The 23,588-nt window shown below is 44.4% G+C and overlaps 1 protein-coding gene across 1 annotated transcript in view; it reads right to left on the bottom strand.

Moving 5' to 3' along the window:
* The window catches only part of Cph (BCL11 transcription factor chronophage), a 35,498-nt gene extending 18,912 nt beyond the window's left edge, over window positions 1-16,586 (bottom strand). Inside the window, exon 1 of the mRNA XM_071720815.1 lies at window positions 14,628-16,586. Coding sequence (XP_071576916.1) covers window positions 14,628-14,664 — 37 coding nt within the window. The 5' untranslated portion in view covers window positions 14,665-16,586. The remainder of the gene's footprint in view (window positions 1-14,627) is intronic.
* Window positions 16,587-23,588: the final 7,002 nt, after the last annotated feature.

Genomic DNA, 23,588 nt, shown 5'->3' with positions numbered 1-23,588 from the left:
ATACATCCGTAATGTTGCGATCACCAAGCCCGGTGGCCCCTCTATTGCGGGCGTCCTTGTAATTTCCATCTACGAGTGGGAAGGACGCGTACCGGAATCTCTGCGGGAAATGTTCCGAGGTTATTAGTTTTCCACATTAATTTTCCTTCTTATGTCCTTAGTAAGAGATACGCCAGACCAATCGGAGAATCGATTCTCAGCGATAGTTCGCGTACGACGCTATCAATTGTGTAATGTCCAACGCGAATAAATCTGATTCTTCAAAATCAATCTAATTCAAATTTTATGATTTGCGAAGTATCGCTAATCATAGCAACCAGTAGGTTGATATAATTTTTTTCTAGATGGATTTAAATCGTGATCTTATAATTTACATATCTATGCCGTATGTAATATTATTACATATTAATTCGTTAAATGCAGTAAAAAAATTATCTCTTTAATTTAGAGTTAAAAGTTGAATTTAAATTTGTTCCTAAAAATTAAAATTTCTTGCTATAATTGTGAAGACCACATTCAGTGTAGGCCATAATATGTCGTAATGTCGAATCGTATAGCCCAACATTTAATTGTCTCCAATTTCGCGATACGGATAATTAAAGCGTTAATGATAATTCTTTGCAATATGTTTGACCGTCGATGGGAAACGACATTCGTTACACAATTCGCCGTTTTTCCACGACATTTTCGTTTAGCTCCACGCTGTGCACATCGCCTGCACACAGAGAGACGGGCGAAGATATCCCGAGGCGGTATCCTTGTTAGGACATCCGTCCTGTCAAAACGTCCAGAGGACACATCCGAGCAATTGAATTACGATCATCCCCAGGGCGAGTTCCGACCGTAACCAATAATTCCATTATCCATTAGTATTGGGTCGCGGCAATTTCCTTCGCCGACCGAGGAAGGCATCGGACGCCACCGCGCGCCGTCGCCGCCGCGACGTACGTGGCAACCGATCTTCCGGCGAAATACAGAGACTGATCGGAAAACGGATAGATTCCCGGCACACGTTCGTATCGACGCGCGCGAGATGGACAGATCCGTGACGCGATCGCAAATATCATTTTATCCATAATAGAACGTCGTCGCGTCATTTATCGGTGCCTGGCACGTCATACTTTCGCTGTTATCTAAAAATGATTCCTTCTATCACAATTTTCTGTAATTCGATATAATACAGTGGTGCATTCGTTTTTTTGCACTTATAATCTTTGAAATCCTTCGAATCAATTCGTAAAAAGCATAAAGTGTAACAATGTTTTATAACGGTAGGGCAAATTGAAGATCCGCGCTAAATCCAAGCGTGAAATTGAAATCTTAAACATCTCTTCATTCTTCATCATGCTCAATCAGTCGTGATAACATTCATGTGGAAACCACTCTCTATAAAAATACCGTCCCAAATTATGTACCTCCAGTACCTCGGTAGCAAAATCACATTCACGTAACTCTTTGCGACTCTTCATCGCAGGTTATCTGGTTATCGCCGCTGTATTTATGTCTTGCGCAAATCGCGCCTGATAAGAGATAACATCGCTTGCTTAGAAACTGCCGACTTTGCTCGTATCGGCCATAATTACCTTTGTGCGCCATTACCCGTCGTCCTGCGTCAGTTATTGCGTTACGTATCCGAATATTACTTGTCTGGGCCAAATTCACTGTCAGAGTCGATCGTGAGGATCGATAGCGCGATCGCGAATTCGATTGAACGCGACGCGAAATCGCCGTCCTAGCGGGGCCCTTCGTCCTCGCGAGCGACGCTTTCGTTTGATTTTCGGGGGACGCGAATCGATTCTCATTGCCGTGCACGAGGTCTCATTTCGCCCATGCTCGGATGCTGACTGGAGCATCGGGACGCGTACAAGGCCGGCCAAGGGCCCCAACAGGATATCAGAAGAATAGAAAGGACCTACCGGCATGCGCACCGATGGAGGGGGCAATTTTTATACGAACCCCCACTTTATATTCTGTCGTCCTCTTTTTCTCTTTCCTTCTCTTCCATTTTCTCTCCGCCCTTTCCCTCTTTCTTTCTCTCCGAGAACACCCTTCGTCGTCGGGTTTTTCTCGCGGGGTTGAAGAGTTTTTCGAGTTAACCCCGACATGTTCCACTACCGTGCGTTTCGTTCGGCTCCGTACAAAGGATCCAAAATGGCGCTTAGTGCGTAGGTCGTTTTTTCTCTCGTACAGGGCCTTTCCACCCTGTCGCGTGTGTGTGCACGTCGTGAAAAAACAAGACCGACTAGAATCCGTTTGTGAGCGAGCTAGATTCGAGAAAGACCAATGGTAAGATCTGAAGGTCCATCGACCTCGCTCTCACAATTGGATCGATTTTTTTATTTCGCCGTAGGTTTCCTCAAATTTCTTTAGCTACCTTTTTCGATCTCTAAGGGCCTCCCCCCGTATCTTCGATATCACAAACGGTACCTCTAACGGGTTTTCTCTTTTCAAGCGAAATAGAGGCTGAACGTTTTTTTAAACCGTCATTGACCTCGTTCTGAAGAGTGAGGGTGCGTTAAACTGGATGACCACACAGGTAATTTTCCGAGATTTCGAATTATGTCTCATAAATTTTTTATAGAATGTTGATTTCATTTAAACTTCATTTTAAGAATGGTAATATTGAGATGAAGCAAATGAAAATAATCTTTTTGTACCCAGAATAACAGTCCGAATAGAGTCTATAATTATGTCTTGTAAATATTGCAGAATATTAAGAAAGAAGGACTAAGAAGCACTAAGTTAGTATTTGCTATTTTATCCTTACTAATCCCGTTCTTAAGAATGGTGATATTAAAACTGCATGACTGCAAATTATGTTCTTGGATTCCGAACGATATCGAGATAAATGCTGCAATTGCATTACGTGAATATCTAATTTAGGGATGTCTAATTTAGGGTACATAACAAATATGTTGATCTCGTTCTCTTAAAAACAATAGAGTACGTACAAATCTGTTATGACTGTTAAATACTCTCTTGGATTTAAAATTGCACATTCAGACTAATTTCCTTTTACACCTCTCACGTATCATAAAATATGAATTATTTAAAACTAGCATAAGATCAATTTAATACTTAATAAAGCAAAATATATAGAAGGGGTTTGATAATAACCTCGCCACATATTGCCATTCGAAATTCTTCCTGCCATGATTCACCCCATTGGGTAAACCTCTTTTATGTTCCATACACCGCACGAACTCAACAGTGTCGTCCTCGGAAAGTGGAACGTATCGCCAAGCCGTACCAAAATATCAGCTCGATCTCAAGTCGAGCGCCGAGCTACGAGAATGTGTCCCGAACAAACGGGTGAAATCAGTGACCACATTGGATATCAGAAAGGCCTCGGGGAGATCGTCGGAGCCGCTAGAAAACTACGTTCCACTGTTCCGCGCTCGGCGGCCAGACGGTTATGAGAAATATGAAATCTGGTTCTCACGGATTCTGAATGGGGTACAGGCCGTCTCTCTCCCGCGTAGACGCTCGTCATCTCGCTCGCTCTCGCGATCCATCGCTCCACATGCGTATCGTGGGAGGATCTCGAGACCCGCGGGTCGCCCTTTGTGAGCCCGCTAGCAGGACATTGTCCATTGAGAGAACGGGCAAACAGGTCCTAGAGAGAGAGTTGACCTGTCCCTCCCGTCCCTTTCATTTCGCGCTCCTTTCAAGAAAAACCCCTTTCCCCGATTTCTCGATCAAAATAAATCATATAGGCGTACAGTTATGTGTATCCGCGAACATACAGCTGCGTCGCTTCTTGACATGCGGCAGCTTGGACATCGCGGATTTCGTATGCGCGTCTGCCCTCGTCCCGTCGTGCCCCCGCCGTGTTTTCCAGGGTATTTCTCAGGCGCGCATGGCCATGCGTGGCCTTTAATGCGGCGCGCGATGCGTTTCACCTTTCGTGAGACTCAGCTTCGACGTTTCTCGCATCTCCGTGGACTCCTGGGAACTTCGTCGCCGTCGCGTCTCCAATCGCCGCCGCAATCGTTTTCACAACTGTGCCGCGGCTTTATAGCAGACGTGGGAAGACGACCGGCGATACGGAACGAAAAAATTCCGCGATTTCGGTTTCAAAATTCCGCACGGTTTCATTTCAGCGCTTATACAAACGGGCGATGATGATTGATTAAGAAGAAATCATTAAGGATATTATATGATATTATTACGCATTTTTATTTTTTAATCATACACAGGAGGTCTGGGATTATTTTAAATTAATCTGATAAATTATAATGTCAAGTAGAATTTGCGTCGGGAATAATCGTTAAAATCCGATAGGCCGGTGCTGACGTGACACCGCGTGACACCCCATTCAACTAGGACCGCGGACACGTTTTTCGTCCAATGATGATGAAACCACGCACCGATGGTTCGCTTCCATGTTGTCCCACCGTGCCCGACAATGACGGAAAAACAAACGGCGGGCAACGAGAGCGGCAACGAGGATCGCCAATGGGAAACGCGACGGAACGCAAAGCGCGCAAAGCCGCGCGCCGTGGCTTTGTATTGTCCGGCACTGTGGTTTCTCCCTTTTCCTCTCCCACATCCTCTCTCATCTGCTTTCTCTCTTGCTCTTGCTGGTTAATTAGAAAGTTCCGCGGTAAAGAGACGAAAGAGGGAAGCAGGGAGGGGGCGGCGGGCGTAGGGAACGGCGGAGGCTGGGGTTTCGTTGTTACATTATTCAAAACGTTCCCCCCCCGCAACGAAACTCCGCACTGCGCTACCGCAAAACATCCGAATGCGAACTTTTGACAACGCGCGAAGTGCCGAAGCGTGTCACGCGAAATAATTAACGATCGCGCGAGTTTTCTCGGGCGAGAATTAATGCGCGCGTGGCTCGCGAAACTCACCGTAATTTTCGAATTGTGCGTCTCCGACGCGTCGTCGCGCGGAGATGCTATAGTTGCGAACGCCATACAACGACCGCCTCGATACGCGAAGTGCAAATTTATTCGCGGCACGACACTTCGCGAATGACGAACGAATTTTGTTTGTAACTTTCCGTACCCGCGATTACTAGATCAAAATTAATATATATTATTTATTTTAACGCTGTGAAGCGATATTACTTCTTCAGAAAGATTACATGTGTTAAATATCTGGGCTGCATCTCTTTCGTGTTATTTTGTCTGTTTTTCTACAAGAATTCGCAATTCTGGAACTTCTTATGTATTATCTGATTATTGAAATTAATTAAAAAAGATACTCTTTTAAAATTATATCAAAATACTTATTATTGACAATAAGTTAAGATTTGTAGCAAATTTTATTCGTGTAAAAATAAAATTTATCATGTTACGATGATTATACAGTGCACAATACATCTCAATAATTTTCTCAATGATTATCACAATAATTTTGCCGATAACTGATTGGCGCTAACGGATATTATTCGCATCTTGCGCTACTGACGAACAGTAACCATTCGCAACCATTGCAATTTTCGTGCGTCGGACATTAAATGCGTAAGAAACCGTGACCCCAATTTTGTTTCTTTTTTTATAATAGTCCCACGTCCGGGGCCTCCTGCTGACCCGTCCCGCAATTGGTCCGGTCCCGTAACAATGGACTCTCCTCGGCCAGTCCTTTACGCGTTTTCCTCTCTCCTTGTCTCGATCGTGCTTACTAAAAATCGAGAACCCCGCCGTGCAATTCTGCGTCTCGCGACCAATCGAAAGCCTTCGCGTTTCAAAGCTGACGCTTTTTCCACGTTTTATTCCGCCTTCGAGCCGTCGAGCAATGGCCGGACGTGATTTCTCGCGCCACCTTTTGTTTCGCCGCTTTGCCTCGGTCTCGTCTTTTTGACCATTACGTCGCTCCTTTATGTCGCCCATTATCGCCTCGTCAAAGCAAATATCCGATCTGGCTCGACGACCCGAAAATCACGTTCGACAGCGTCATTTCCCCTTCCGGTATTCGATGACATATTCCTTACGCTATAGATCAAAGAAATCCTGATACTCGAATGTGATTTCTTTAAATTTAACGCGGATAAATGCGTCTATGTGCTTACAATAAGAATACAGAATATTAACAAAAAATGTTAATGGCCGCGTCTTGTTTTAAACTTGTTAATAAGATAATGCATAGTCAAGACTTTGGGGAACGAAATATTTAATGAGCTTGATCTTAATTCTATTTAAGTATATAATCCCGAAACTTTATTTTATTACGAAAAGTGGGATAATCCGAAACTTATATTCGATGTTGTGTTATATTAATGCTGATTAGCTGAGTAGCAAGGATTTTCAAGGAAAGACCATAATACGAATTTATTAATAGATAATATTTATTAGTAATATTATAATTTGCACTAATTCTAGCGCATTGTAACATAAATAAGAGAACGTAATGTCGAAAAGATGCTTAATGTTTATCGGCTACGGACTGCACGTGAGATTAAGAATTAGTAGTAACGTCGAGCAACCCCATCGCATTGTTGTTTCCTTATAGCGATCTTACTGCGCGGAAACATTAAGAGCGTGGGGACAATTTCGGAGAAACTCGGCTGTGCTTCAGACACTTCCTCGGTAAATACGACTTCCTCAAGGTCCAACCGACGCGCCTAGGAGGCAACGAACCCGCCAGGTATCGAACGCGTACGCCTCGCGTGAAAAGTAATGTTCAAGGACGCGTCATTATGCGGGAGATCCTTTTTCCTCCCTTTTAATTACGCGCTTCCGGCACTCCGGAACAGCTCCGCGAGTGTTCCCATTAAGAAGCGGGAAAGTAGCTCTCTGGCCGAAGTTTCTGCGGGGCCAACGCTCGCCGTGGGGCCGAAGGCGAGAGAGTATAGAGAAAGAGAGAGAGCGCATAACTAGATCCAACCTCGAACCCGACACGACGAGTCCAAGGGAATATCTATAAAAGCACCACGATCCTCCCTATTCCCCTGAACTTGGTCTCCAACATGTCGTATTTATAGAATGCCGCGAGACGCCGTGTATATGCACCACGTGGTTTACATACGCGCGCCGGTCGTGGAGGATTAGATTATAACGGGTGGCCACACGAGAAAGGAAATCCCCGGATCAGTAGCCTAAGAGAGCGTGCACGTGCTTTGACACACAATATAAATTACCTTTCTGCTTAATGATTATGCTTATTATAAAAACAGGCAAATCGTAGTTGGGCCTGTGAGAAACGTAAATCTTTCCCAAATTTCTTGTTATAATTTTGAATTTGAATTTTATTTTTTATAGTTAATTTTCTTTATCTGTTAACTAAAATAAAGCATAGCAAATAATAAATCGCTATAAAAAAATATTATACTTATGAGTTCTCAAAGTACTTCTCGCAATGAGTAATGTATGACACGCTTTTCCGAAAGACAAACAATTAAACTACTGCGAGATAGCTATTACCTATATACGTTCATGCGGTGACAATGACGATGGGGAATAGATAAAAAATCTTAATTAGATTGGACTCAGTGACGAATTTACTTGTGAACCGGTCAGATCAGATTGCTTCAATTTCTCGGCTTGGGAGGGAGACACGCCGTAGTGACCCTTGTCAGGTGACCTACGAGGTGTCGTCGATGATCGCCGGAAAGGGGACCGACCACCTTGTACTTCCTAAGTGGAAGGAGGCGCTTCGTAGTGACCCTTGGTCAGGTAGCCGGTGGAGAGTCGATCCATCCCCTCTTCCTGCTTACCGACAAGTGAACGGCCGACAAAGCGTATAATAATACGAGCAGATTATCGTTTCGAAAGGTGTTCGCACCTCGGGAGGAGGGTCTCGGACAATGGTGGACAATGGACCAGGAAACCGACACCGCAAACAACATAAATTTTCCTCGCAGCGCCTTCTCGTCGCGCGGACAGTCTCGACTTACCGAGGACGGACACCTCCGTGCCCTTCTTCTTTTTTTTACGCGTGCAACTCGATGCTCCCCGGTGCTTTTCTTCGGGGCGACCGTCTTTCTCCGCGTCAAGACCGGCCGGCCACCGTCGACGCGCTTGTAAATCCATTATTTTGAATAAAAGTCGAAAAACGACACGATCCTCTTCAAAGTCTATTCTGTCCCCCATAGAATCGCTATTTGAGGGTACAAAATATTTTCGCTTGTGGACGACATTAAGACGATGAACGGGGATTTATCTGCGATGCATACACAGATCATTTGCAAACCATTTCTCCCTTTTCTCTTAATCCCCTAAGTATTTAATCTCTTTAATGAGATACTTTCCGTTTCTCAATGAATATCTCAATAAAAGTTCAAATCAGCGTTAAAGATTTTTTTGAACACTTTGCACATCGTCAACATTTCTTAACTACCAGGCGAGTTTTCAAGCTCCATCTATTTCTTTTTACCTCGCACAAAGTATATGAATATAAAATCAATGTAAGAAAAGCGATTTCTCGAATAACGTAGCTTAGTCGATTCATTGCACATCACAGATTTACTAGTTTCCAAAATATCGATCGTATTCTCTGTTTATCATTTATATTCGCATTCGTCATGAAAAGATGACTGTTCGCGCGCGGTTTCGCGATCTTAACCCCCTTTTTAAGGGTGGAAGTACGACGAAGGCCAATAAGCCCGGACGAAGAGTCTCGCGAACGAACCAGACGACATCGTATTTCAGCCGAAATTGCCCACCAGCAGATTGGATGGACGATATACAGCCCCGTTGTTACCGAGTTCGGCGAAGACGTGGAGAAACTGTATCGACGTCGTCTGTCCTAGCAGTAGGACCAGGAGGATTGAAGGAGAGTCCGATGAGTAATTAATGCCTGTCCCATGTAGTCTGCCCCATTTTCCCCTGGTAACTGGTTCGATGCTCCGTATCGGAAACGTAGTTTTCCGTCCTGCACTGTTTCACCTCACCGCCAGTTTCTTTTTGGCGTATCTAATCGCGATAATTAATGTGGCGCAAGCTAGGCGAGCTTGCTTTGCAAAAGATCGAACAAGGAGCTTTATTAATTTTCGCGTACCATCATATCTGCTAATTTTAATAGTCCGACGTAACTAAAATTCGTGAAATGAGAAAATATTTAAAATATTTCATCATCAGCGTTTATTCTTATTTAATTTTGTTCATCTCGCTATTCTTACGCGGGTAGTTCCATATTTTTGTGTTTAAGGAAAGCCGTTTCTTTCTTATTCACTATTTTATTCACTATCTCGTACTCCATCTTATAATCTATATTGTAATTTAAATTTGCGAAAGCTTTTTTCTCATAACAATTATATGTGGAAAAATTGTTTTTCTTGTTTTGCTTAAGTGAGAAAAGGCTTATCGGAGCAAGTGATAACATTCAGTAGCGAACGTCAATGCGACATCAGACAGTGATGATAAGTGGTGCCATCTCGATGTCGAGCCCCGAACCGATTGATTTCTCGAATGCATTATTAATTAAAATGTATTAATGAGAATATCATATCATTAATTCCAAGTGACATTCTCATATTAGTTATACTGCGATAAATCAATAATATATAATACCTCTATTTAATTTCTCTTATTAAACTGATATACATGATATGCCATTGAATTATTTATTTATCAAATATAATAAGTTTCTCTCTCAGTATTAAATAATATAATTTTCGCTTAGAAACTTCGATTCGATTGATGCTAAAATTCTCACATGCGAATATCGCTAATGCTACCAAGACGTTTTGCTTGACTAAGTATAACTAACTCAAAATTGGCACCTTTTATCGTTACGAATATCACATCTATCTACTACATGCGTCTTCTCCGCAAAGCAAGCTCGCAAGCTGTTCCTTCAATCGGCGTCATCGTGCATAAAAAATCGAAAGTGCCTTCGCCTTACCTGGTCGCGTGCTGGATCCTGATGCAAAGGCGAAGGAGGGGAAAGGATGAAGAAGAGGGCTCGTGAGAGGGAGACGAAAGGAAAGGGTTCGCCACGCGCCCGGCGCCCTAAAGGTTAATCTAGAAAATCAAATCAAAGCGGTTTTTTGGTCGAGGGACTTGCTGAAGACGCGCTAGAGGAGTAAGAGGAGAGGACGGAGCCGTAAGAGGACGGGAGGGTGACGTGAGAGAAAGGAGACGCGAGGAGGAGACGAAGGGCTTCCGACGGGCCGCGCATCAAAGACAATATTCAACACGTACGCCGCGCCGTACGCAAAAGGCGCATATGCCGCGCACGTGCCGGCGGGGGGCAAAGCTTTAGCGCTCTGTTTGCTAAATAACATCCTCGGGAGTACCTCGAGACTAGATACGGGGCGAGCAAGAAACCCTTCTCGCGGGTCAGCGAGTGTAATTGCGCGCTTATTAACCTTTGCCGCGTCTGCCTATCAACAGAAGAGCTTCGCTTTAAATTAACATAATTAACTTTCGTGCGTTTTCGAACTATTTCTGCAAAATACTTCATAGACAAAATATTCTAGGCATAGTTATCCATTTTCTGAATAATTATCATTTGTATAATAATTGCAAAAAAATAAAATATAATTTTTACCTGACTTAAAGTAAGCAATATATATAGAAGAATAGAATTTGCGTTGGAATTATAAAATAGAAAAATAAACGCCGGCATAAGTACCGGTCTGATTGCGCGATGATCATCGTTCATGACAAACCGCAAACGCGAATGGACAAAGCGCGTGGCCAGTTGAAGAACTTTTCGATGACGAGTGACTATGCGGGCTGGTCAGTTAATTGATCATTCGGCTTCTAACACTTGAAGGCTTATTGCGTTGTTGCAATACCTACGGCAACTCTATTGACTATGACATTATGTGGTTATCGTGGTCGAAGACAAAACGCAAGTGGTGGATGATTTATAGCATTAGATTGCAGTGAAATCTTGTTATTCAGAATTTACGAAAGACGTACGGTAAAATGACGACCTTAACGTCACCTCGACGTTGGCAGTGATATATAATTTCGCATTCGGAAGAATACATCGGGCTGATTTCTCATTGCCGCTGTTTAAGAAGCGAATATGCATATATATAATGACGAGCTCGTACATTATCTCCACGTAGAACACGTAGCATACGGAGCATTAATGAAAGTTTCTAGTATCAGCGATACGTAAGCGAGTATATTTTTCATATCGCATTTAAAATCACGCTCACAGCTAAACTCTAACAAATTAGCATATCGAGGGATCGAGGGATCGAGGGAATCTACGTATCAACGATTCTATATTTAAATCACAGTCAAATTAATTTTTCACCATATATTAATGATTTTTATTTTCAGATATCTTATTAGTTTCATCGTGTTTATCTTCCCAGTAATTTCCGCTAGATTTTCGCTTTGAAACGTTCAACATTTCTCGCGACGGTCACCGTTAACTCCGCGAGTGTCGGCTGACCAGATAACTCGTACACACACGTCCCTTTTGCCTGGCGCGTCGTTATGGGAAGGTGATCGTATGATAGGATATGATACTTGCCGTTCGACGAATGTAAGTAAATGCGCGATCTATTTGCCGCCGCCTGTCTACGTATGTACGTAGGAGGGAACACGGGATACATCGTTTCGAGGAAGAGGATAATTCTGCGTTCGCAAACACGGATTTAAACTAGAAGCGACGGATTCTTGAGACGATTAAGCTTGAGACGTGAACGCGATATATGGTACGCCCAATGGCCGCAAAGTCTGCCACATTTTCTTTAATTACCGTGATCGAATTTTCATGCATTCCGATAACTTTTACTGCTAGTCGACAGATCTGTCCGCGATTTGATTGTAAAAAAGGAAACGAGGTCTCATTTAACGCCAACGGGAACTCACCTTAACGCGAACGATGGACGATACCATTCGCGTCATCATCGATTCACCGGGTATCAAGTAAGCTGCGGCAGAACGAGGTGAAGCACATCCATCATCATCATCGTATCTACGTTCACGAGGCCGTCACTTCGTCGTCAGCCGTCAAGTAGTTGGCCGAGAAGTAAACAGGACTTTCTTAGTTATCGCGGGAAGAACAGCAGTCCTTTCTCGGCATCGTATTCTAGAGGTCGATTCAAATTAAAGAGAAATTGATCTCGATTTTGCCCGACATACGTCATAAATATGGCCATTAATTGGGTTCAAGGGGATCGACACTGTCACTGTCCCTCATTAATTTCGCCTCAAGGTGGCAGATACGCAAACTCGCGAATTCGCGATCTTGTCCATCGCGATGCTGTCATCTTTCTTCTCCTAATCGCGACGATCGATCGTCGCGCGCTGTTATCGGTCCTCTCCGTCTTAGAAACCATGGCGTTACGTTGCTCGTCGTCACTCACGGAATCGACGTGGCCCATTGATCTATCGATCGCTACGCTACCCTGTGACGAAGGTCAACCAGTAAGGAGTAATCGGGACGATATGAGGGGATAATCGGTGCCGGAGAAATATTCCGGTATCTTTTCGCGGCGGCGTCATCGCGCGAACTAAAGAATATCGCAGTTGTAATTAAGAAAACGGAGCCGCCGCCGCCGCCGCCGCCGTCGCCGGCGTCGCCGCCGTTCCGTAGAGGCGAGGGGGTGCCTCGCGGACGTCGCGGGGGCGGGTGTTGCCGACGAGGGGTAGCAGTCGCGGGGGTGGAAAAGTCTGTGAAAAACGCGCGCATGACAATGCCGCCCTTTCTAGCCCACCCCGCGCCGTCACCTTCTCCTCCTCCTCCTCTTCCTCCTTCTCCTCCTCCTGCACCTCTACCTCCTGCTTTTCTCCGACTCCTTCTCCACCACCTTCGCCGCCTCCACTCTCCTCGCCTGGTGGGGACTGTCGCGGACTAATTAAAAATTCAGCCGACGAGTTACCCGAAGACGTTGGCCTTCCATCCCTCTTTTCCCTCTTTCGCTCTCGTTCGACCTCTTCTTCTCCCCCTAGTTCATTCACTCACACACACACTTTCTCTTTCTCCTTGTACCCCATACTTCTCTCTTTTTCTCTCTCTCTCTCTCTCTCGTTCCCTTCCCTTCCCTCCTTCTGTCTCTCTCGCACTTAACTTTCTCGCGCTTTTCGTAGCTTTTTTACCTTCTCTCCGTCTTCGGCCACGCGACCGCCGATCCTTCTCACTTTTTTTTGTTGCACCACGCCACGAGGAACGGCCGCGCGTTTACCTCATCGACAGGTTGCCCTCTTCATCGAGACGCGGATGCCTTTTCCAAGGAAACGGAGTTAATTACCGGATCGCGACCGGGACACCGACCCGATGCGGAAGACTTGTATTATGACTACCGCATTCAATTCTTTTCCCCCAGAAAGCATCGCTTGCCAAGAAATTAATCGCGAGGGGGATCTGATTTTGAAGTTTCGCTTTATTTTTACCAGAGCGCACCGATGACGTTACAACGCCAATGAACCGAGACGGATCATAAAATGATTAGGATCGAAGTAGAGCGTGCCGGACTTGCGTGACTCGATTTTAAAACGATTTACGACGATCCGATCACGGATCACCGTGGAAGGATTTGCGGGCCGCCGATGAGCGCCGAGAGTTTCTCGTTACAAATGGCACGGATTTGTCGGCGGCGGTTAACAACCAGGAGAGAGATTGCTTTTGATCTGCTCTCGGAGAAAACTTAAAATCGAGTTACGTCGACATAATCGATTGGATCCGCAAGTAATTATGCTTCTGATTAACGATATTGTCTACACACATTGATACAAAAAATTAATATTAAAATTCTCCGAAAAGAATGCAGAACATCTCAATACACGAAAAATATGAAATTTCTTACGATTTAAACCAAAAAACTTTATTTTACTGTTTTTTCTAATATAGTAACATAAAAATTTGACATACACAATAAGTGTAAAATCTAATAGAATGAAAAATACCAACTTATGAAAAGTATATGTTTGTTGAAAGGAATCTTTTTGAAACAACGATTGTGTTACAAATATTTATGTTTTGGATACTAGGGCGAGTAATTGAAATTTGAAAATACACTCAAGTTTTTCGTCCAGAGCCTATTGTTTTTTTTTTCCGATAGATATAGCTATACCTTCTTCCATTTTTTTCCTTTGAATTCCAATTTCTTTCTAGTTTCGATTCTATGGAGAAACAAACATATTTTTAAATTATTCATAAAGTTATATATGAAGTGATGAAATCGATCTAGTTATCTTCTTGTAGACATTTATCGAAAATACAATTATGTTCTAATTATCGAAAACACTTAGTTATCTCGGTTCCGACGTCCAATCGGACAAATAGAGAAAACGTGCACGGTCAAATCTAATCTAATCACACCATTGGTTGACACACCATTAGACTAAGATGTAAAAGTTCGAGACATTCTAAAGTATGGTGGCTTTATGATTTTTATAATTTCGTTGTCTCGTCGTTTCATCCAACCGCGTGGCACAATAAACACGCTCATAAACGCGGTACACGATTTCAAGCGCATCGTCTTCACAAACGTGATAAATATCACGCATTTAGCGTGTGTCTAATCGCGTGTTTTCGCACCATCGCGGCATCAGCCGCCATAAGTGTTTCGTTTCCGTGTCAGTTAAATCCATAGTGATCCGCGAAGTGGCCAATGATTTCGGATTGTATTGTCATCGGCTTTAGCGTTTTTGCCCAAAAATTACATCGGCATGTAAACACGAAAGAAAGAGCTCGTATCGGTCGACGGTCGACGGGCAGATCGACGGACAATATAATGTGTTTTTTTTTGTGTTGTTGTCGTCACTCACCTTGCGCGATCCTGACCGCGGGCATTTTGATCCTCATGGTGGCGTTCGCGATCTTCGACTCTCGTCACGAAACACTTGTCTCTTGAAGAACGAGCTTCAGCTCCGGTCGTCCAGGACGGAAAAGGAGTTGCAGTTGCCGTTGCAGTTGTTGTTGCTGGGACCAAGGGCCAGTTGTTACCTTCCGGTCACCTGGATCACATCCGCGGGAACGAGATGAGGAAGGAGGAAGCGACAAGCGCACGTCGGTGACAGAACAACAGGACAAAGAACCCGATCCCGATCTCGGCCGTCGTCACGCTTCCGCCCTCCTCCCTCTCACCTCCGCCGCGTGTTTTCGCCCTCCGCGAGAGGGTCCATCCGATTTTTCCCGAGATATCGAAACACTGTCTTCCCGTCCTTCTTATTTCTAGGGACACGCCGCGTCCGGTTCTCTCTATCACGATTCGCGCTCTCTTCTGGATATCTTATCCGATACGTCTCGCGCACCTGGGCACCGCAACCTGAACACTTCTTCGTCAACTAATATCGGTCCTCATGGTCCTCATTGGCCGCATTCTTTCGCGGCTGCACTGCGTTCACCACCGCGAGAAATACGCGCGACATATATGACACCGCGACTCCGCGAACGATAGTGTCAATATCAGGTTGACCGAGTGACTAACTGACCGGAACACGATCGGCCGCGCACAGGTGCGGGATAACGTTTACGCGCCCGTCCGGCGGGAATGCTGGCGCTTTCGCGATTGACAGTAGTTCTGCGCGTCGACTCGCCGCCAGCCGATTTCCCTGCGGCACCTGCAGAGCACCGATGTTGCGCCGACACGCGACAACAACCGCAGGAACTTTTGATCGCAACCGAACGCGGTGGTTCGTCGCCGCGGTCAGAGTTCACAGTCACGGTGGGACTCCCACGGCGAATTCACGATATCCCGGAATTGCTCCTCTCTCGTTGACCGTTCGCTCACTGCTGTCACCTTCGCGAAATGGCGAAGTGAATAGGAAAAAAAAAAGGAAAATATAAACAAGTCCAAAAGCGTCGCGCCGCGAGTGTCGCGCAGAGTGTCGCGGCGCGATGTTTCACGCGGGTTCGATGAACCGCAGTTCCCCAGACGGTCGTCGTCCGGCGGTATCCTCGAATCCTTCGACGTCTCTCTCTCCTCTCCGTAGCTTCGTTTCAGTGTTACTTTTTTTTTTCTATTTTTAATTGCCGGCAATCGGCGTGGCGCACCCGCGGTCCCTGGACCACGCGCGATCACGATGACGCGACGTCGACGACGACGTGCAACGACACCGCGTCCTCGTTGACGTACGACCTCGACGGGCTGGTGCGGCTGTCTGGTGCGGCGGCCTGGTGCCGACGGCGCGGGTGCTGGATGCCTGATGCCGGCGTGGACCAGAGCGACGACGGTCCAGCATGGGTCGTATCGCCGAGTGGACTGTGCCGGACTGTGCGCGCCTCTAGTCGTGTGCCGTACGAGACCTGGTGTGTGTCGGGCACTGCGCTCGCTTCGGACGCGTTCGGTTCGCCTCGGCGCCGAGGCCGGACACCCCACGCGCTCTCGGGGTAGTTTTCACCCCCCGTGGTGGGGGTAACGCTTCCTCTCTCTTTCTCTCCCCATCTCTCGCTCTCTCTCCCCCTCCCTACGTCGCGCGCGCTCCCTTTCTACACCTCCTCCTCAGTTCTTCTCCCTCGCTTTCGCTCTCTCTCCCTTCCACTCGCGAGCGTTTGTGTAGCCGCGAGTACACCTACGGGGTCCACATACACACGCCCGCGCGCTCGTTTCTCTCCGTTTATCGTTGGCCATCCAGATCCGCTCCTCTCTCTCTTGCCGTCTCCTCTCGCTCACTGATACCGGCGCCGGTGTTCGTCGTCCTTGTCGCGCGGGAGATAACCGCGAGGAGGGAGATCGCGTCTTCTCTCGCGCGCGGGTATCTCTAACGCGACGGATAGTAGGGGAAAGGCGCGCTTTTTCCAAAACGCAACCCTTCCTTCGCGTCGCGTCGCGAACGCGGCGGATACGATTTTTCCGGCGCGTTCCAACGGTCGCGAGGAGCCAACGGTTCTGCATCCGGCGCGAGAAAATTCACGTTGTACGGGATGCTCGGAAAACAAATGTGAAATACTATGTTAAGCCGATATTTTTGTCGAATTTCGTATTTATTTAATCTGCTTTTAATAAGACAGTGATAATTTTACAATTTACTCATACTCTTGCAACTATCTTCGATGTTGAATAAATCCTTAATTAAGTTGCGATTTAAATATCTATACAAGACTGCTTACAAATTTGACAAATACATTATTTGTGCTTCTGTTACAATTTTCTTGTCGAGCACTCTGTACATGTATTCACGAATGCAAACGAAAAAAATTATTTCAAAATGTAATAAGACCGCAGCCTTCATGCGATTAATGCTGACCAGGCGTTTAAGTTACCGCAGTAATATCCAAACGTATTAATGTTGTTTGGAGCGGTGCCAAGTTTTCGTTGCTGATCGTTGCCGCACTCGTTACACCGACGATGAGTTTCTGTAGCAGAATTCCGGCGCGCGTGACAAATTGCTTCAAGTTACTTTTACTAACTACAGAAGACTTTTTGGAAGTTGCAAGTCCAATTATATTTTATCAAAGCACGAAAGACAGAAGTTCTATGTAAAATTTACTTCAATATCATTGATTTAAAAACTTAATTATAAATATAATATATAACACATTTGATGTTAATAGAAGATGTTAATTAATCTTTTGGCAAAATAGGTCGTGCTTTCTCTGATCACGACACGAAATAAAGAAACTAAAAAATTTGAACAAAAATTTGAATGAAAAGATCCGGATATAAATATATAATATAATAATAAATTTAGATTTTCTAGTATTCGAAATTGTTTCGATTCTTGCACTATTACCGCTTCATTACGAAACCGTGTACCGTAGAATGAAGAAAAAACGGCGCCCCGAGCATCAAGCGACGCGAAATGGTGCTAAGTGCACGGGTCGCAGCCAGATTTACGAACCGATCGTAGCGCGATGCACGCTCGTCGTCTCTCGAACTCGCCGTAAACACACGGCGTCGAATCACAGAGAAAGCGGAGAGGAGCACACAGAAGTACCTGCTCTCTCACATTAATTATTCCGCGACTAAAACCCCTCATTCTACTTGTGGGATCGATATCCGCGACGCGGATCTTTCCACGTCGGGATTACTCGCTGGAGGATCTCGATCCTGCGACCAGGCGAGCGGGATAAGATGCGGAACTGAGGTAGGAAGAGAGCAGAGAAAAGAGAGAGCGAGAGAAGGAGAGGAGAATGGAAAGAGACGCAAACGTGGCGAAGAACCTCGCATTATCCTGGATACGAGACGTTCATCCGCCTACAAAGAGACACGGCGGTCGCGATAGGAAGTTCGAAGTTTCAAAGGAAGCGTGTACAGCTTACGTCATACGTATGCGCATTCGTGTATCTTACGTATTACGTATACGTCGTGTCTCTCTCTCTCTCTCTCTCTCTCTCTCTCTCTCTCTCTCTCATCTCCGGTCCGTGGTGACGGACCGCGCGATAGGATGCGCCCTTTAATTTTCCGCCGAGGTAAGGAGGGCGATCTCTTTTCTACTTTCCTCGAGTCGAGTGGCGAAGAGGGGGCAGGAGGGGAGAGAAGGGTGCCGAAAACGCTTCCCAGGCCTCAGACGCAGCCTGTCCTCGGTCTGTTTCTCGGTGGAGGCGTCTCTGAAGTGACTTTTAACAATCCCCAAAAAATTATCTAGTGCTGGCCTTAAGCGTTTCGGGCCTCCTGGACAGTGTTTCGTGGGCCCGTCCAGCGTATCTCGACCAGCCAATCTGGAAAAGGGCGAGAAAGGTTTTCGAGAATTTAATTTATTTTTCGATTAACCTCATGAATTCTTCTCCTCTTTTCCATTTCACAAACTATCTTAACTGTTTACTGATAAATATAACAAAAAAGTATGTTAGAATTTTCCTGAGCAGAAAGAAAGAGGGAGATGGGATAGCTTCAATCTTAAAAAGTCTGATTGCAGGTAAAAGAAATTCACGCTTTGTTTTATATAAATGATTTGACCAAATTATTTATTATAATCTTTTTTAAACGAAAAGGGGTCAGAGATTACTCCGAACTAAGAATCGCAGTGCAAATTTTTCTGTTCATTAAGCAACATGGTCAATGCGGTGGTATCGTGATCGCGCCTAATCGACTGATCTCGAGGTTCAGAAGAGAACTCGTTACTACTATTGCGATTGCCGAACGTATGTAGCGCAAAAAATAGAGATTTCACAATAAAGAGTAATGAATGCACGGCACGCGAATCACCAGTGTAAGTTTAAACCCGGTGAAGTGTTTCGAAGATTAATTCCGCGTTCTTTACGACGCGCTTGCATAAACGTCGCTTATTAGCGCTTATTTGAATCCATTATACCTTTTCTCGTTTTCATTGAGATGACTTTGCAACGAATAGTTTTCAGAAACAATTTGTGACACTCGATCCAGGGAATTCATTCGCAGTTAAAGTCACGGCAGGTGTATTTTGAGACTGATATACGATAAGATATGCGTGATCATATAGTGTCATATACGCGATCATATACAATAATTTATTATTAAATGAACACGGAGCTGTGTGAGTATGAGCGCTAGAGAATGTCTCTCTCGGTTAGATTGCCCGCACTGGATGAATTAACGAATCCAGATCGCGCGAGGAAAGTTGCCGACGCGCAATTTAGCGAGTGCCTTTCGCGAAACATCGCGTCGAGAGGACCGCGCACATTTATACGATGCGCTCGCGAATTTATATGCGCCGCATCCAGTTTGTATATCTTATTTACGGCAGCGCTAGATAGATAGTATCGCTCGTTCGGAATGCATAAGTTATCAAGCGGTTTATTACTAGCACACACATTAGGATACACTTTGACTCGTCTTGCACCGGCAGAAGGAAAGAGAAAGAGAAAGAAAATGAGAAAAGGAGGGTGGGAAGGAGAAGGAGAGAGAGAGAGAGAGAGAGTGTGTGTGTGTGTGTGTGTGTGTGTGTGTGTGTGCACTCCAAGTGCACCTTGCACGTATCTCTAGAAAAGGCAGCGATCCGTTGACCCGTGTGAAATTCCCACATTCATTACCGTGAGGCCACTGTATTCCGGACGACCGCAAGTTCATAGAATTTTTCCGCGCTCTATGGCTCTCGGCTCACGCGTATGTTTCTGCGATTCTCCTTCAGACCGCGCAGACAGCACGGTTCCCCAACAAGACGCTCCTTCCTTGGCCTGCAACGAAATAGGCGAATAGAAAAGGGATTGACAGAAAGCCCAGTTCCGGCAGATTATGAATGCCTCAAGTCTCTCCGACTTCGAAGTCGGAAATAATTCTGAAATGTTCAACTTCCTTCTATATTTATCCCATTTTTTTATTATGACGTTTAAATTTTTAACAAGAAGTAGGACGTGAACGTTATATAACCAGAAGTATTCTACAAAATTTGATAACGCAACGATTACGTTATTAAAAAGTTACGTATATATTGACTAGGCATTGAGTGGACAATTTATCTACTAAATAATATCTAAATAATTTAGAGTATATTCAGTTATCGTGGAAAGAATTAAAAGGTTTCTTCAACTAACTATGCCAATCAATAACGTATAAAAATTAGTCTCTAATTTCAAAGATTAAAAGTTTAATTTTATAGAACAAATTTTCTATCCATACAATATACAATTCTTTTTAATTCCTTTATTCTTTACAAAAGAATTATTCGCACTTGAGTTATTATATTTTCCGGAGCATTCTGAATCGGTTTTGTCGTGTGACGACACATGCCCCCGTACATTGGCGCGTTCATCTAGTTAAGTCAAACAATACCAACAGACCGCGATAATGTTCTCGTCACGCGCCCGCCGAAGTGTGTCGCCGATACGACGACCACCGGGTGATCTGTGATAGCATAATGGCACACGATTGCGAGATGTCGCGTCTTCTCGGCTCAGTTCTTTGCCGTAGCGTACAATAAAAAAATATTATTTTAGTTTCCTTGATCTTAATCGTTTATACGATAAATATTTGCCGATCGAAAAAAGTATGGAAATATTTTTATATTTGACAACCTCTTGTCGAGCCCTTTTTTTATCGGAAGATCATCCTCCAGTATTCTCAACCTCTCCCGGCCGCAATGATCATCGCCCAAGCCGCATTTCCGACAGATGCGGCCGAACGCATCGTTCGAAACGGAGAAACAAGTTGGGCGCGAGCCGGGCGAGCGAGGGACCCTCCGTGTCGCAGGACGTTAATTTCGGACACCCGTTACAAGAAGACGAGCCGTCCAAAGGGTGAAAAAACCGTGGCTGCGTGGACCGTCTTGGTGACGATGCCCGCGCGTTATCCTCCTCTCCTTCCCCCCTCAGCTCCCCTACCCATGATCCCTGCCCTAACAACGCATCCTGTTCGGGGTTTTAAAGATTATTTTTACTTCGGGACAAAAAAGATCTGTCTGGCGACTCGGCGACGTGCACATGTGCCTCGCACCGACGACGACGACGACGACCACGACGACGACGACGACGACCAAGACGGCGGCGAGGAGGAGGTCCAATGGTTTCGGCCGCGCTCCCGTTGCCCGCGTCCAGCTCTTCGTGGGAGTTTATCGTTCCCTCTCCGTTCCCCGCGAGTCGCTCCTCGGTCTCTCTTGACGCTAGCGTGAAAGAGGGACAAGGAGGTTCGGAGATAAAAGCGAAGCGATCCCTAAAGTAACTGCGCGCCGGCGTTGGTAATCGTATCGGTGACCTGAGATGGTCAAGGGGTCACCCGAAACCGTACTTTGGTCTCCCGAACTGCCTTCGAACATTTTTAGATTTGGAGATCTAAATAAATCGTAAAACATAACTTTTAAGAACTGCGTAAATCGTTTTCGCGTTTTATCGAAGTAAGTACTTCATGTTTTATTACGAAATATTTAACACCGTCTTTCCTCAACACATTCTTCAGTTGAATTTGTATGATATTTATTTTTTATTTTATTGTTGTGTAACTTAGAACAAGAAGATAACTATCACGGTAGTAATTTTATTGATTAGGCAACTCGTACATCGTCGTTTCGATTATATGCGAAGCATGATTCAATTGTTGAAAGAAGCAATTGACCACGCGGACTCGCGATCTATTCGTGGCTACGCCACTGCGGCATGTGTTGTGCTTGAGAAGAGACAGTTACCAAATATAACCGGAGAACGGACCCCTTGCCAAGGGTGTTTAGAGAAGTTTTGGACCTTCCTTGTCGCAAGGGTTGGCCCCCGGTCCTCGTGCACGCGCGCGCGCGGGAACGGCGCGGCCCATGATTTTTCCCGGAAAGTCCCCATCGGCACGCACGCACGGGAAATCGGCTATACCCTGCACCGCCTTATCGTTTTTCTCCCGGCCGCGGGATATTTCTGGACGAGCCCTCGTAACCGGATATGCCCTGACTAGCCGCCAAGCAAATTTTTGACAATCGTCAACTGCGCCGAGCTGCGCCGCCGCCGAAACCCGCGCGAACCTCGAGGGTCATCGAACTAATTATTAATCTCAATACATTTTATATACTTCGTGCAGCATACGTACATATGCGTATACATAATCGCGATTTTTTAATGTCGCTGTTTTTTTAATAAAACATGAATTATTTAAATGGTGATGTAAATATTTTTAATAATATACGTACAATATGCATTAGTAACGTTTTCTTTAAAATGATATGTATTAAAATCAGTTGATTCATCAAGAAGTTTTGCCTAATTATTCAACAGCATCGAGAAAGCTTACTAATCATGAAAATATACCTAATTATATTTTTTTAAAGATGACGAGTTTGAAATATTGACAAATCGAAAAGTGTGAGAAACTCTATCGTGCATGTGCGCGCGTATATTTTCTTAAGTTTTTTTTTTATTTTCTTTTACGAGAGTTCGTCTGGTAAAAATTGGATCGATATGTATTGGTATGTGCATCGACGATGTCTGTCCGATCATCGCGGATGATTAACGTCACGTAGAATTCGCATTTCTATAGGATACCTTTCCGAGGACAGGTCGCCATCGATGATTTAACGGTGTACTAAATCAGGACAGCAGGAAACAACGGAACCAAAGGAAGAGAGCGAGAGAAAAAGACAGAGAGTTCACGCGAGAAAAAGAATCTATTTATTATTTTAGTTTTAGATCAAACAGTATCAGAACATAAGTTGCTATAAACAGAATATACATAAAAAATAATAATAAAGATACATATGCGAAATATTATATAAATATATATAATGAAAAAATAATAAATTATTAAATATAGGACGATAAATTTCCTCTAATTTTTTTATGGACTGTAAGATTCGATTTCGTACTATTTGAGATGCTTGTCGATAAATCTATCTTCATCTCCAATATACAGATTTCATTACATAAATTGTGATTCATATCGCCAGCTAGTATTATATGTATGATTCGTGGAATTTTTGCATTATAATCATTAGCAAGACGAATTATAATTATCTACAAGATCGCTGAACTCTGATCTCAAAATTTTAATTTAACTTCCAGCGTAATCTGATTTCCGTCACCACAGATGGTGAAGTGGGTCATTAGATTCTGGTAGTAAACCTAGTCCATTTTGTTCGGAATTAATGAGATCCATACAATTGCTGTCTATCAATGTGTCTCAATATAACGAGTCAGAAATCTAATATATATTATTTTGCGTTTTATTTTCGACTTGTTACTGAGATCCGTCTTGCATATTGTATGCAACTATGTATAGAGGAAAATTTCGAATAACACTGATATTTATAATAGGTATGTCATGATAAAACAATCCATTTTGCATGTTTAAAAAAATTTCTGTCGAAATTTCATAATTTATACATGCATTTTAGCAAGTTTAGCACAACTTACAATTGTAAACTATATCTTTAATTATCATAACGAATACGATTCTCTCA

This window comes from Temnothorax nylanderi, unplaced genomic scaffold, assembly GCF_030848795.1.
Source record: "Temnothorax nylanderi isolate EJ_2023f unplaced genomic scaffold, tnyl_v1.0 TNYL_tig0007_pilon, whole genome shotgun sequence".
Lineage (NCBI taxonomy): Eukaryota > Metazoa > Arthropoda > Insecta > Hymenoptera > Formicidae > Temnothorax > Temnothorax nylanderi.
Note: the sequence above shows the minus strand (reverse complement) of the source record. Positions and strands in the feature narration are given on the sequence as shown.